The sequence below is a fragment of the Mchenga conophoros genome, linkage group LG18 (genome assembly GCF_057382185.1).
Source record: "Mchenga conophoros isolate Kocher_MC1m ecotype Shallow Benthic linkage group LG18, M_conophoros_male_GT1.1, whole genome shotgun sequence".
NCBI lineage: Eukaryota > Metazoa > Chordata > Actinopteri > Cichliformes > Cichlidae > Mchenga > Mchenga conophoros.
The window spans coordinates 5,095,754-5,107,758 of record NC_140543.1 but is presented as its reverse complement, the minus strand read 5'-3'; the positions used below and the strand labels follow the sequence as shown (position 1 = coordinate 5,107,758).

The 12,005-nt window shown below is 42.5% G+C and overlaps 1 protein-coding gene across 1 annotated transcript; it reads right to left on the bottom strand.

The window, feature by feature from the left end:
* Positions 1-1,879: 1,879 nt before the first annotated feature.
* On the bottom strand, positions 1,880-5,539 carry LOC146553001 (tripartite motif-containing protein 16-like). The gene is made up of 3 exons (XM_085255397.1): positions 5,299-5,539; positions 4,857-4,943; positions 1,880-4,370 (listed from the first exon to the last, which is right to left on the bottom strand). Exons 1-3 carry the CDS (start codon positions 5,537-5,539, stop codon positions 2,557-2,559), a joined length of 2,142 nt encoding a protein of 713 aa, XP_085111523.1. The 3' UTR covers positions 1,880-2,556.
* Between the last annotated feature and the right edge of the window lie 6,466 nt (positions 5,540-12,005).

Sequence of the window (12,005 nt, the reverse complement as noted above, 5' to 3'; positions counted from 1 at the left end):
TAAAAACAAACAACGGCAACTACATGACTTAAATTCCATGTTTAGATGAAGGTAATGGTCAATGCCTTTTGACAGGGGAAAAACCTCCACACAGAAGAATCTTACTTGGCTGAATCATAAATTATTCACCATGATTAAAACTGCAGATGAGCAATAATCTGCATTTTATTTTAGCCAAAGAGGAATGTTTCTGTTTGTCTGTGATCTGACTTTTTCTGCTGGCTCCAAATTTCATTTTATCCTGTGTAAGTTTGTTTCTCTTCCTGTTAACTAGCAAAGTCAAAATCACCTTGATTCATTTAACTTTAATTCAATTATAAATGTAATCATTTTATTGAACAATTAATTTCATTTCAATGAAAAACAATTACTTAAAAGAAAGAGATTAAGTTGGAGAGAGACATGTGGCCATCTTTTAGTGAGTTAGACCCTGATTAAGGGGTATTTTTAAAAGTAAAGCCCATCTCTCAAAGTCCCTGCCGGCCTGCCTCCACCTCGGGAAGTCTGTGGGTGCAGACGGAGGTGAGGAGCACCACAGGCGGCAGAGAACTGTCTGTAGCCCCGGAGTGAGGCGTCGTGAACCGAAGCAGACAGCGAACTGTGGCACAGTGCAGAAAACCGAAGCTTTCCCTCCCTGTTTGGTTTTGATGTGTCTCATGAAAGTCTATTGTTAAAAGTTGACCTTTAAAAAAAACGGACGCACTTGTTTGATTAGCTGCTCTCTGATTTTAGCCTGTTAGCTTACAGACTGAGCTCAGATCGTTCCTGTGTTAGTTCATTGAGAACATCACAGTTTTACATACCTGCTGCGTGACTTCATCTCGGGTCTCCGGCTGATATACAGCAGTCTGAGCCAGTGGCGGATCTCATCATCCTGGACGACTGTTTTTAATGTTTTTAACCACGGAGATTTCTTCTGCATCATCAGTCTCTCATTGTTAAACTCTCCCAGAAACTGAAGACAGTTGTGCCATTTCCGCGCTTCTTCTTCTTCTATTGAGTAGACGGCAGACTACACATGTCCAAGGGTAATACTGTCCTCCTCAGGCCATTGGCATCAAGTCAAAGCCTTAAAGTCTGGTACTTTGCGCATGGTCATTTTTTACGAACAGCAGAATCACAAGACAAAGCGTGCCAATGTTTATACTTTTCACTGTGACTGCCAAATAGATGAAAAAGTAGATGTTAAAAAACAACTTATAGTTTTGTCATTGGGCTGGTAGAAAGCTATGAGTTTCTGTCCCTTTGTCTGACCTTAGAGACTTATTTTAAAAGGAAACATTACAATCCTTTAAAGCAAGTATTTTCACCTCTGTTCCCCCCTCTGTACTTAGCTTTTTTGTTGTCATGTCAGTAATTGTCCAGTTGATGGCTCCCTTGGATCACAAGCCTGTCTCATGAGTCCAAGTGAATATATTCTTAATAAACAGCTTTGAAGAATTTGTGACCAACTTTGTTTAATTCGGAACATCATCATCATGAGTCAAACTCACTCTTGGATCTACAAAATATTTAACAAAAACAAACATCACTGAATCATAAGGTATTTGCTCCAACTCTTAGTCCAGAAACACATGAGTGAACTAGATCAGCTGCTCCTCCAGTTCAGCTGTGGATTTATATCATTATTTATATTTGTAAAGTGGATATGCAGTTTTTCAGTACTAATATAAGCATTTTATATCATTGCTTTATTGACAGATGTTTGGTGTTCAAGGTCAGGCATCAGTTTGAAAAAAACAAACAAACACACTGAGTTGAACTTGAACTTCCTACTGACAAAAACTAAAATTGGTGCAAAAATAACCAGAAACATATAAGAAGCATCCTGGAGGTGCTGCAGACAAGATAGGACCAATAACATGTCAACAGGAAATCCTTTTTACTAATTTGTTTATTTCTTTTTAGATTTTTACTCTCCATTTTAAGCCATGATGTTTGCTGATACTGTGTTCCTACTGTTTGTTCTCATTAATAGTTCTGTTTTTAACATTCTGTGCTGAAGCTGGAGGAAATGTTTCTACAGTGTCAGATGATACAGCTCCAAACTAAATAAGTGACTAACTAACGATGCTTTAATACACTTTACTATAAATTATGATATAGTGCACTTTCTTAAAATTTCTTATTGCTCTGTAATTAATTGTTTTCTTTATAAATGTACAAATGAGAATAAAATCTGTGTGATAAAGGAAGGTCTGTAGACTTCTCTGTTAAGATCAGTGAAGAGAAACAACAACATACAAATACCTAAGAAAAATATTCAGTAAACATTTAGAAGATAGAGAAGTTTATGTTGTCATGTGGAGAAATTTTTCAAATAAAAATATCCATAAGCATTGATAGTCTCCATGGCTGAACAGACACAGGAAAGAGCTCCACCTATAAAACGTAAAAACATCAAGACAACATGTTGAAGATGTCGAGGTACTGCCCATAATGTTTGACTGACATCTGATTTATGTGCAGCACATAAATACCACAATAATGATGGAGAGAAACTAAAAGGGAACTAAAATACAGATTTAAACTTACAACAATATGAAAGACTTCAGTCTATTTCACTTTAATCAACTCAGCAGTGTCTCCAATTCGCCAAAGCCTCAGTCCAGCATAGAGCGGCTGAGTGAATGTGGTCTGGACTCTGTGGAGGAGAGTCATGGTTTCAGAGACGCTGTAGAAGGACAAAATACCTGCTCTGTGATCCAGGTACACTCCTACTCTGGAGGAACGAGGACCTGAGACAGGAGTTTGGATGTTGTTGTACGAAAATGTAAATCTGTTGTTGTAACAATTTAATGACCAAGATTTGTCATTATATCCAAAAACACATTCATTACCCCATCCTTTTCTGCTGATATTCTTGTATGCGACTGCTACATCAACTCTCCCTCTCCACTCCACCTCCCAGTAACAACGTCCAGTCAGACTCTCTCTACTCAGGACCTGATACCATCCAGTGAATCTGTCTGGATGATCAGAATAAGACTGTTGTTGTTCCATTAATGTTGCTTTTCTGTTCCCCTCTGATAATAACAGCTCTTCCTGTGCTGTGTTTGGATCCAGTGTGATTTCACATGAATATTTTAAGAATCCAGCTCTGGTCTTTGGCTCTGGTTGTGACAGTGAAACATCCACTTCAGTGACTGTCAGTGAGATGTTTGTCCATTCCTCTCTCAGAATGTCCTGTAGTTTATCTCTGACCTCTGACACAGCTGCTGTCACATCCTCAAAGTAGCTCAGAGGACGGATATTGATGCTGGATGAGTCTGTAGACTCACTGAGTGCTGACAGTGAGGGGTAGTTGTGTAGAAACTGGATGTGATCCTCTGTGTGTGAGAGCTGCTTCAGCTCAGCGTCTTTCCTCTTCAGCTCAGTGATCTCCTGCTCCAGCTTCTCCTGAAGCTCTTTGACTCGACTCACTTCAGTTTCCTGCTGGGATCTGATCTGCTGCTTCACATCAGAGCTTCTTTTCTGGATGAGATGGATCAGCTCAGTGAAGATCTTCTCACTGTGCTCCACTGTTTGATCAGCAGACTGATTGATGGCCTCCACCTCCTGTTGAAGCAGCTTCACATCTTTCTCTCTGTCCTGGATTCTCTGCTGGATGTTTTGTCGACTCACCTCCAGCTCTCTCTGCCTCTCAGTCCTTTCTGCTGCAGCTGAGACTGTGTCGTGGCCTTTATGTTCATCCACAGAGCAGAGATAACAGATACTCTGCTGATCAGTACGGCAGAACATCTTCATCACCTCATCATGACGAGAGCAGATGTTCTCCTGGAGCTTCTTGGAGGGCTCCACCAGCTTGTGTTTCTTGAATGTAGGTGAATCATAATGAGTCTGAAGGTGTTTCTCACAGTAAGATGCCAGACAGACTAAACAGGACTTGAAGGCTTTCATTTTTCTTCCAGTGCAGACATCACAGGCCACATCTTCAGGTCCAGCATAGCAGTGATCAGCAGGAGCAGCTTGGAGTCCAGTCTTCTTCAGCTCCTCCACTAAAACTGCTAACATGGTGTTTTTCACCAGGACAGGCCTCGCTGTGAACATCTGTCTGCACTGAGGGCAGCTGTAGATTTTCTTCTTTTCCTCTTCATCCCAGAAGCTTTCAATACACTTCATGCAGTAGCTGTGTCCACAGGGAAGAGTCACCGGATCCTTCAGTAGATCCAAACAGATCGAACAAGAGAAGGTTTCTCGGTCTAGCTGAACTCCTTTCTGCGCCATTTCTCCTCTCAGTGTCAGTGACTGTGTAAGTTTCACTTCCTTAATATAGAAACTGGTCTGATCTGAACAACAAGTGTTGCTGCTGTGAATGGGGCCTGCCAGCTCTAACACATGTTGGTTACACCCATCTTCATAATGTAGATCTAAAGGGGAGGGAACACAGAACGATATGGACAGACAGGAGGTGCTGAGCTAGAGAGCAGGAAGAAGAGGAAGGGTTTTCATGCTGCGATTCATTCCAGAAAGCAGGAAGAGGCTCTGTGTTTAATTGTTTTTCTGTTCAAACCTTTAACTAAATAATATAAATGTCAATAACTGGATGCCTCTATTCTTTTTGTTAATCTGCTAAATGAATAGTTTGTTTCTTTTAACAATTCAAATAGCAGAAATGAACAGCTGACAGCTTGTCAGACTCAGACTGTAAACCATAGAGACAGTTTATATATACATTTAGTCAGGGCAGTGCAGAGATGTTTAAAGGGGCGGGTGCTCACAGTTAAAAAGGGCACATAGAAGCAGGCTGAAGAACAACAACCCACATTCATCAAGAATCTAATATGGAATCACATCACACTACATCACTGTCATCAGGTGGGCACAATGCAAAGCAAACGTAGCCCATTTTTTACCTGATGGGGTACAATGTTGCTGTTTGGGGGGTTGCTTCTGCTCTTGCTGCTGATAGTGCTGGAGGGCAGGGCTGTGTTGATCTGAGACTGTAGAGATTAAACAGTCCACAGGAGAGAGGGTAGCTGATTAAACAAGTGTTATGAGATAATAATAAAACGCAAAGATTTGTTGCCTTATGGTTCCCAGCGCGGTGACCAAAACTGGGAAATAAACTAAGCTCTGCCTGTGAATCACTCTTTGCCTCTCTTCTTCCTTCCATCTCCTCATCTCATCTATCACATTCCACTTGCTGTCCATCTGAGAACGAGGCACAGTTTGCTATTGAATCCATCTATTATTTAATTATACATTTTAACAACTCTTGCACCTAATCCCCTTAGGCAGAGCAATGAAATGCACAGCTTTGGAGAACCGATCGATGATGGTCAGAATAACTGTTACCTGAGGATGGTGGGAGACCAGTGATGAAGTCCAGTGCGATATGAGACCAGGGGCATCTAGGAACGGGCAACGGAGGCCAGCAGGAGGTGAAACCTAAACTGGAAAAAACTAACACAACACAGAACTGAAACCTAAAATGGAGATGCAGGGAGACGACACAGAATGATGCAGGAAAAAACACAGATGAACCGGCGAGGAGCACACGAGGACACATAGTATAAATACACACAGGGGGAGACATGGAATGGCAAAGACACAGCTGATCCTAATTGACTACACGAGACAGGGGGAAATGTGAACAGAACACACTAACATAAGACATGGACCTTCACAATAAAACAGGAAATGCACAGAGACATGATACAGACACTAAATAGAGGGGAACACAGAAACCAAACTCTAAGAACTAACTAAGGCTACATTCACACTGCAGGCGAAAGCGCATTAAATCCGATTTTTTTGACCCTATGCGACCCTATATCCGATCATGCTATGACAGTGTGAACGGCACAAATCCAATATTTTCAAATCTGATCTGGGTCACTTTCACATGTGGTACTGAATACTGAATCTGAATATGCAAATTAGGGGAAATTTACATCAAATTAAATGAGTAATGGCTGATTTGATGACCAAAATCAATGATGGTACTTAGAAACACATGACATTACACATTACATTTTCATGCAGTTAGAAGTTTGAACCTGCAGCTTTATTAAATGAACACCTGGTATCCAACAAGAGTTTAGTTTAAACTTTAGGAACAAAAAAGTAAGAATCAACAGAATTAAACAAAGAACCAACAGCACAGGAAAGTTTAATCTTCATGAAAAACACATGCAGTGACTTCAACGTCCACAATAACACAATGTGTTTGGGCTTATGTGTGTCAGTTTCCAGCTTTAATCTTATGTAACAAGACCTCTTTATAGGTCAATAGAGGAATGAAGTCATTGTTGAACTACAGCTTGTGTGTGTGTCACCTCCACAACCTACAACAATAAAATATGATCTTTGAGTAGTGATATGGGAGTAAAATATACCATACTGATGTGAATAGGAGGTCATCTTTTCCCTCGGCTGTTAGGGTACCTGGGCCGTTGACCCAGTGTTTTGTGTTTGGTTTTTTGAGTCTTGTTTAATCATTATTCTGTTCTCTGTGTATCTTATGTTTCCTAGTTATCAGAATCAGAATACTTTATTAATCCTTCAGGATTAATAAAGTATTCTGATTTACTTTATTAAATCAGAATTCAAGGGCTCACGCTCTTGAATTTATTCAGTATTTGTTGTTTAGGTTGTCTTGGTTAGTATTTGGTCCCGTTCATGTCTTTGTCTCATGTCTTCTCTCGTCCCTTGCTCTCTGTCCTTTTTGCTCTGCTGCAAACAGAAGCAGAGAAAACTGGAGCTTCTGGTCTTGGCCAGATCTCTTTTGAAAAAGACATTTTAAAGTCAATGAGACTTTTTACCAGATAAATAAATAAAGAATATAAAAGTCTTCTACTTTATGATGGAAATGTTCTTTCTGGCTCAAAATGACATCATTTATCTGAATCTGTAGAAGAAGAAACAATCTTGGAAAGTCACTTTACTCTGTGTCTCACTGGATGTTCAACGTTTTTAACAAAAGAGAAAAAGAGAAGCATTCTTTGATTTTAGTCTGTTAGCCCACAAGCTGAGTTTTTATCAGAGTCCTGCATGAGTCAGTGTTATTTCACTGAGACTGTCATGATCCAAGCCGCCAGGAACACACAGGCACAAATGTAATCTTCAAAAAAATGGGTTTTATTATACCCCAAAAAGGACAAAATGATTACAAAAATTCAAAATAACAAAAATAAAGTTTGTAAGAACCAAGTGGGCCCATAAAAGAGGTTACCTTAACAGACCGCTACTCAAAAATCACTTAACAAAAACATAACTCAAACTGACCTGCCCAAATGAGAAACAGCTCCAGTTATATAGCAAATGAATAAACCATTATATAAACCAAAGGTGAAAACTAAAGGGATAACAGATAACCATCATTCAAGAAGAACCCCATTCCCCCTGCATGATCACAATAGATGGTCCAGTCCACTTTATTGGCTTCTGCATTTAAACCAGCTCCACCCTCAGCCTCCTCTTTCAGCCAAACCAGGAAGGACTGGAGCGGAGGTCAGGTAACTGAGAAAGAGCAGAAATATAATCAATATAACATACCTATATAAAATAACAAACAATGCAAAGCAAAGTCTATGCCACCATTTGGGCTATAGTTTAGTGCTGTCATGCATTACAGGTAACCTCAAAATATCAAATTAGTTAACTTATGATCACAGAAACTTTAAAGCATAACGTAAACATAAGACAAAAGACCAAATGAATATTACCTAAGTGTCTCAGTTGTGTGGTTGCATGCACCCATCACACACTCCCCCCCTTCAGCAGTGAGCTGGAACAGCGAGAGAGATAGTCCGCTGTGCAGTTGTTCCTGCCTGCGATATGCTGAATGGTAAAACGGAATGGCTGCATCGCAAGGTACCATCTGGTAATTCGTCCATTCGTATCCTTCATTTTCTCCAACCACTGGAGCGCCTTGTGGTCAGTTTCCAGTGTAAATTCCCGGCCTAGGAGGTAATACTTGAGGGAATCAAGTGCCCACTTGATTGCGAAAGCCTCCTTTTCCACCGTCGAGTATCTCGTCTCTCTTGGGAACATTTTACGGCTAATGAAAGCCACTGGGTGTCGCTCATTGGGTGGTCCCTGTAGAAGAACAGCCCTCAGACCCCTGTCAGAAGCATCAGTTTGAAGAATAAAAGGTTTCTCAAAATCTGGGGTATACAAGACTGGAGTCTTACTGAGGGATTGCCTGATGTCCTGGAAAGCTGCCTCAGCCTCCTCCGTCCACTGAATCTGGTTAGGGCACCTAGAACCTGTTAGATCAGTGAGGGGAGACGCCCTGGCAGAGAAATGAGGGATAAATCTGTGGTAGAACCCTGCCATGCCAAGAAATGATCTAAGTTGTTTCCTTGTCTGTGGCAAACTGCAGGATTCAATGGGGCTGATTTTGCTCACTTGTGGTTTTATCACCCCATTACCTATGACAAATCCCAGGTATTCAGTTTCAGCCTTGGCAAAAACACATTTTGCCGAATTAGCAGTCAGCCCAGCTTCTCTGAGACGCTCTAGTACCTTTTCTAGATGTTTGAGGTGCTCCTCCCAGGTTTGGCTGTAAATCACAATATCGTCCAGATATGCTGCCGCGAACTCTGACAAACCACACAGTACCCGATCCATCAGCCTCTGAAAGGTTGCAGGGGCTCCATGCAAACCAAAAGGCAGGACTGTGAATTGGAATAGCCCCCATGGTGTCCGGAAGGCAGTCAGTTCCCTTGAGCGCTGAGTAAGTGGCACCTGCCAATAGCCTTTGCAGAGATCTAGAGTCGTCAGGTACTGGGCTTTCCCAAGTCGCTCAATCAGATCATCAACCCTAGGTGTAGGGTATGAATCGAACTTTGAGATGGCATTCAAGTACTTGAAATCAATACAAAACCACAGGCTACTATCCTTCTTTGGGACCAAAACCACTGGGTTGCACCACTCGCTCTTAGATGGTTCAATGATCCCTAGAGACAACATTAAATCCACCTCCTTCCTCAAAGATGTTAACAGCCGCTCTGGAATCCTATAACTCATACGTCTCACAGACGCTCCATCCTTTAATATAATGTCATGTTCAATAACATCCGTCCCCCCAGGATTCTCCTGAAACACCCCAGAGCTGCATAACTCTTTCACCTGAAGCTGTTTTTCTTCTGAAAGGTGATTAAGGTCCACCTGCTGGAGCACCCCTGAAGGAAGATACTGCTCTTCTACCTCTTCCTCCTCATGAATCTCCCTTATCAAAAGAACTTCTGCTCTCTTTGGCCTCTCCACCCACTCCTTCAGGAGATTTACATGCAAAACTCTACTGGAGCGAGAGTGACCCGGAGTTGCCAGCCGATAGGTGGTTTCTGCTGAATCTGAAAAGGTCCCTGCCATTTAGCTAACAGCTTACGGTCATCACTCGGAAGGAGTACAAGTACCTTTTGTCCAGGTTCAAATGACCTCTCCCGAGCTGACCGATCATACCAGACCTTCTGATGTTGCTGGGCAGCTCCCATATGAGCTTGGGCTAGCTCAGTCATCTTCTCAAGTCGCTCCCTCATCTGTATAACATATGAGATGACATTAGTAGCCCCTGCCCCACTTCGGTCACCCTCCCACATTTCTTTCAGCAAAGAGAGGGGCCCCCTTACTTCGTGACCATATAACAGTTCAAAAGGTGAGAAGCCAGTAGAAGCTTGGGGTACTTCTCTATACGCAAAGAGCAGATAAGGCAGCCACTGATCCCAGTCAGTACCAGTGTCATTCACAAACTTGCGCAACATCTGCTTCAGGGTCTGGTTAAAGCGCTCCGTCAGGCCATCCGTTTGAGGATGGTATGGAGTAGTCCTTAGCCCTTTGATGCCAAGAAGCTGGTGGACCTGCTTTAATAAAGTTGACATAAAATTAGTCCCACGGTCTGTCAGGATCTCACGAGGGAATCCCACCCTTGAGAAAAATTGCACCAGACAAAAAGCCACAGACTTGGCCTTTACAGATTTCAGAGGAAAAACTTCAGGGTACTTTGTGGCATAATCAGTTATTACCAGCATGTAACGGTTCCCTGCCCTGCTTTTCTCAACAGGTCCGACAACATCCATCCCCAACCGTTCAAATGGGGTGCTAATAACTGGCAAAGGCTGAAGTGGAGCCCTGGAGGGGGTTTTGATGGAAGTCTTTTGGCACTGAGGGCAGCTTTTACAAAATTGGGCCACGTCAGCACGCAGGCCCGGCCAGTGGAAATACTTCCTAATGCGAGCCATGGTTTTATGCTTCCCTAAATGTCCTGCCCACGGCACAGAGTGCCCCAAATTCAGTACCACCTCCCTGACTCCACTAGGAACCATCAGCTGTACCTGTGATCTTTGCCGGCGATAAAGAATGCCATCTTTCAGAAAAAATTCCTCACTGCTGTTAATATCTGGTTCCATCTCATGTCCTTGTTTTTTGGCTTTCTGAAAAAAGGGTGCTAATACTAGATCATTGTGTTGCATCTCAGTGATATTAGCTGGGACTTTAAAGTCCAAAGGCATCTCAGGTTCACAGACGGGAGATGCTTTCACAATAGTATGATGAAACTTCTCTCGCCTCCTCTCCCTGCGGGACTTGCGCAATTTCCCGGGTGCCGTCTCTAATTCTGCCTCATAAAATGGCAGAGCACTAAGGGTCTGAGTGGCATCTGCTGGCTTCCTAGCTTGAGCCCTAGTTACTGCAACATTGCATGTGTGGCTATAATCCAAAAGGTCAAACAGCACAGGTAGATCTCGGCCTAATATAACAGGGAATGGCAAATTATCCGCAACCCCAATATTCAGGAGATAAACCTGTCCTTGCACCTTGATGTATAGATCCGCTGTTGGATAAGGCTTTTCATCTCCATGAACACAACAAACAGGAATCGTTTCAGTCATATTAATACTATTTAAGGGGACAAACTGTCTGTGTACAAGAGTCTGTGTACTACCTGTATCAATTAGTGCCTTTAATGTATCACCATTAATCTCAACTGATGTCATCTTTAACCCTCTGTCTAATTTTATCTCAGTTATCATGGCTTCGGGGCACAAAGCACATTTGGGTTAATTTAGCTGAGTTTTCAGGGCACATGGGCTTTGTATGACCTTCCATACCACAAAGATAGCATACCAAGGTTTTGGCCGGGGACTTCAAAGACCCATCGGGTGAATGGCTATATGAAGCCCTACTCACATTGGCAGCTCGTCTCTGCGGGAGTGATTTCCGGCTGTCCTTCGTTTTCCAAGTCATAAAGCTCCAAGGCTGTCCCGTTTTCCGTGCCGCCACAAAAACATCAGCCAGCTTTGCAGCCTCTGCAGCAGAGGGTGGATTATGCTCTTTTATCCACACCTGCAACTCAGGAGATAGCATTCGTAAATATTGCTCAAGAATGATGATTTCCCCAATGTCCTGAACGGTTTTATCTTCAGGGTGGACCCATTTTACATAAAGCTCCTTCAGCCGTGCATACAACTCTTTAGGGCTTTCTGCAGGGTTTACATCAAGAGATCGAAATCTCTGCCTATAGGTCTCAGGATTGATATCATGTTTATAAAGAATAGCTGCCTTAACCTTATCATAATCCAAAGAATCATCAACATCCATATGTACATATGCACCTCTTGCTTTGCCCGTAAGCAGCGGTACAAGGTGAAAAACCCAATCATGTCTCCGCCACCGACAGGCCAGTGCAATGCGTTCGAAGGTAATCAAAAAATGTTCAATATCATCCTCGTTGGTAAGTTTTTGCAACTTAGGCTCCAGAAAATGGGACTGACCTGATAAACCAGTAGCTGATATACTAGGACCAGCTTGAGGAACAATGTCGTCATCTAGAGATTCTGGATCAGGTGATTCAGCTGCCTGACCTTCAGGCACTGGAGAAGTGCGGGCTTGTACTTCTACCTGTAACAACTGAAACTGGTGTTGAAGTGCTTTAAAATGTTCTTCTTGCTTTGCACTTTCCTCCTTCTGTTTAACCTCTCTGGCCTCCTGCTGCCCCATATGTGAACGGAGAAGAGAGATCAGATCCGATATCGTTGGTTCCCTACCTCGGCCCTCAGTGC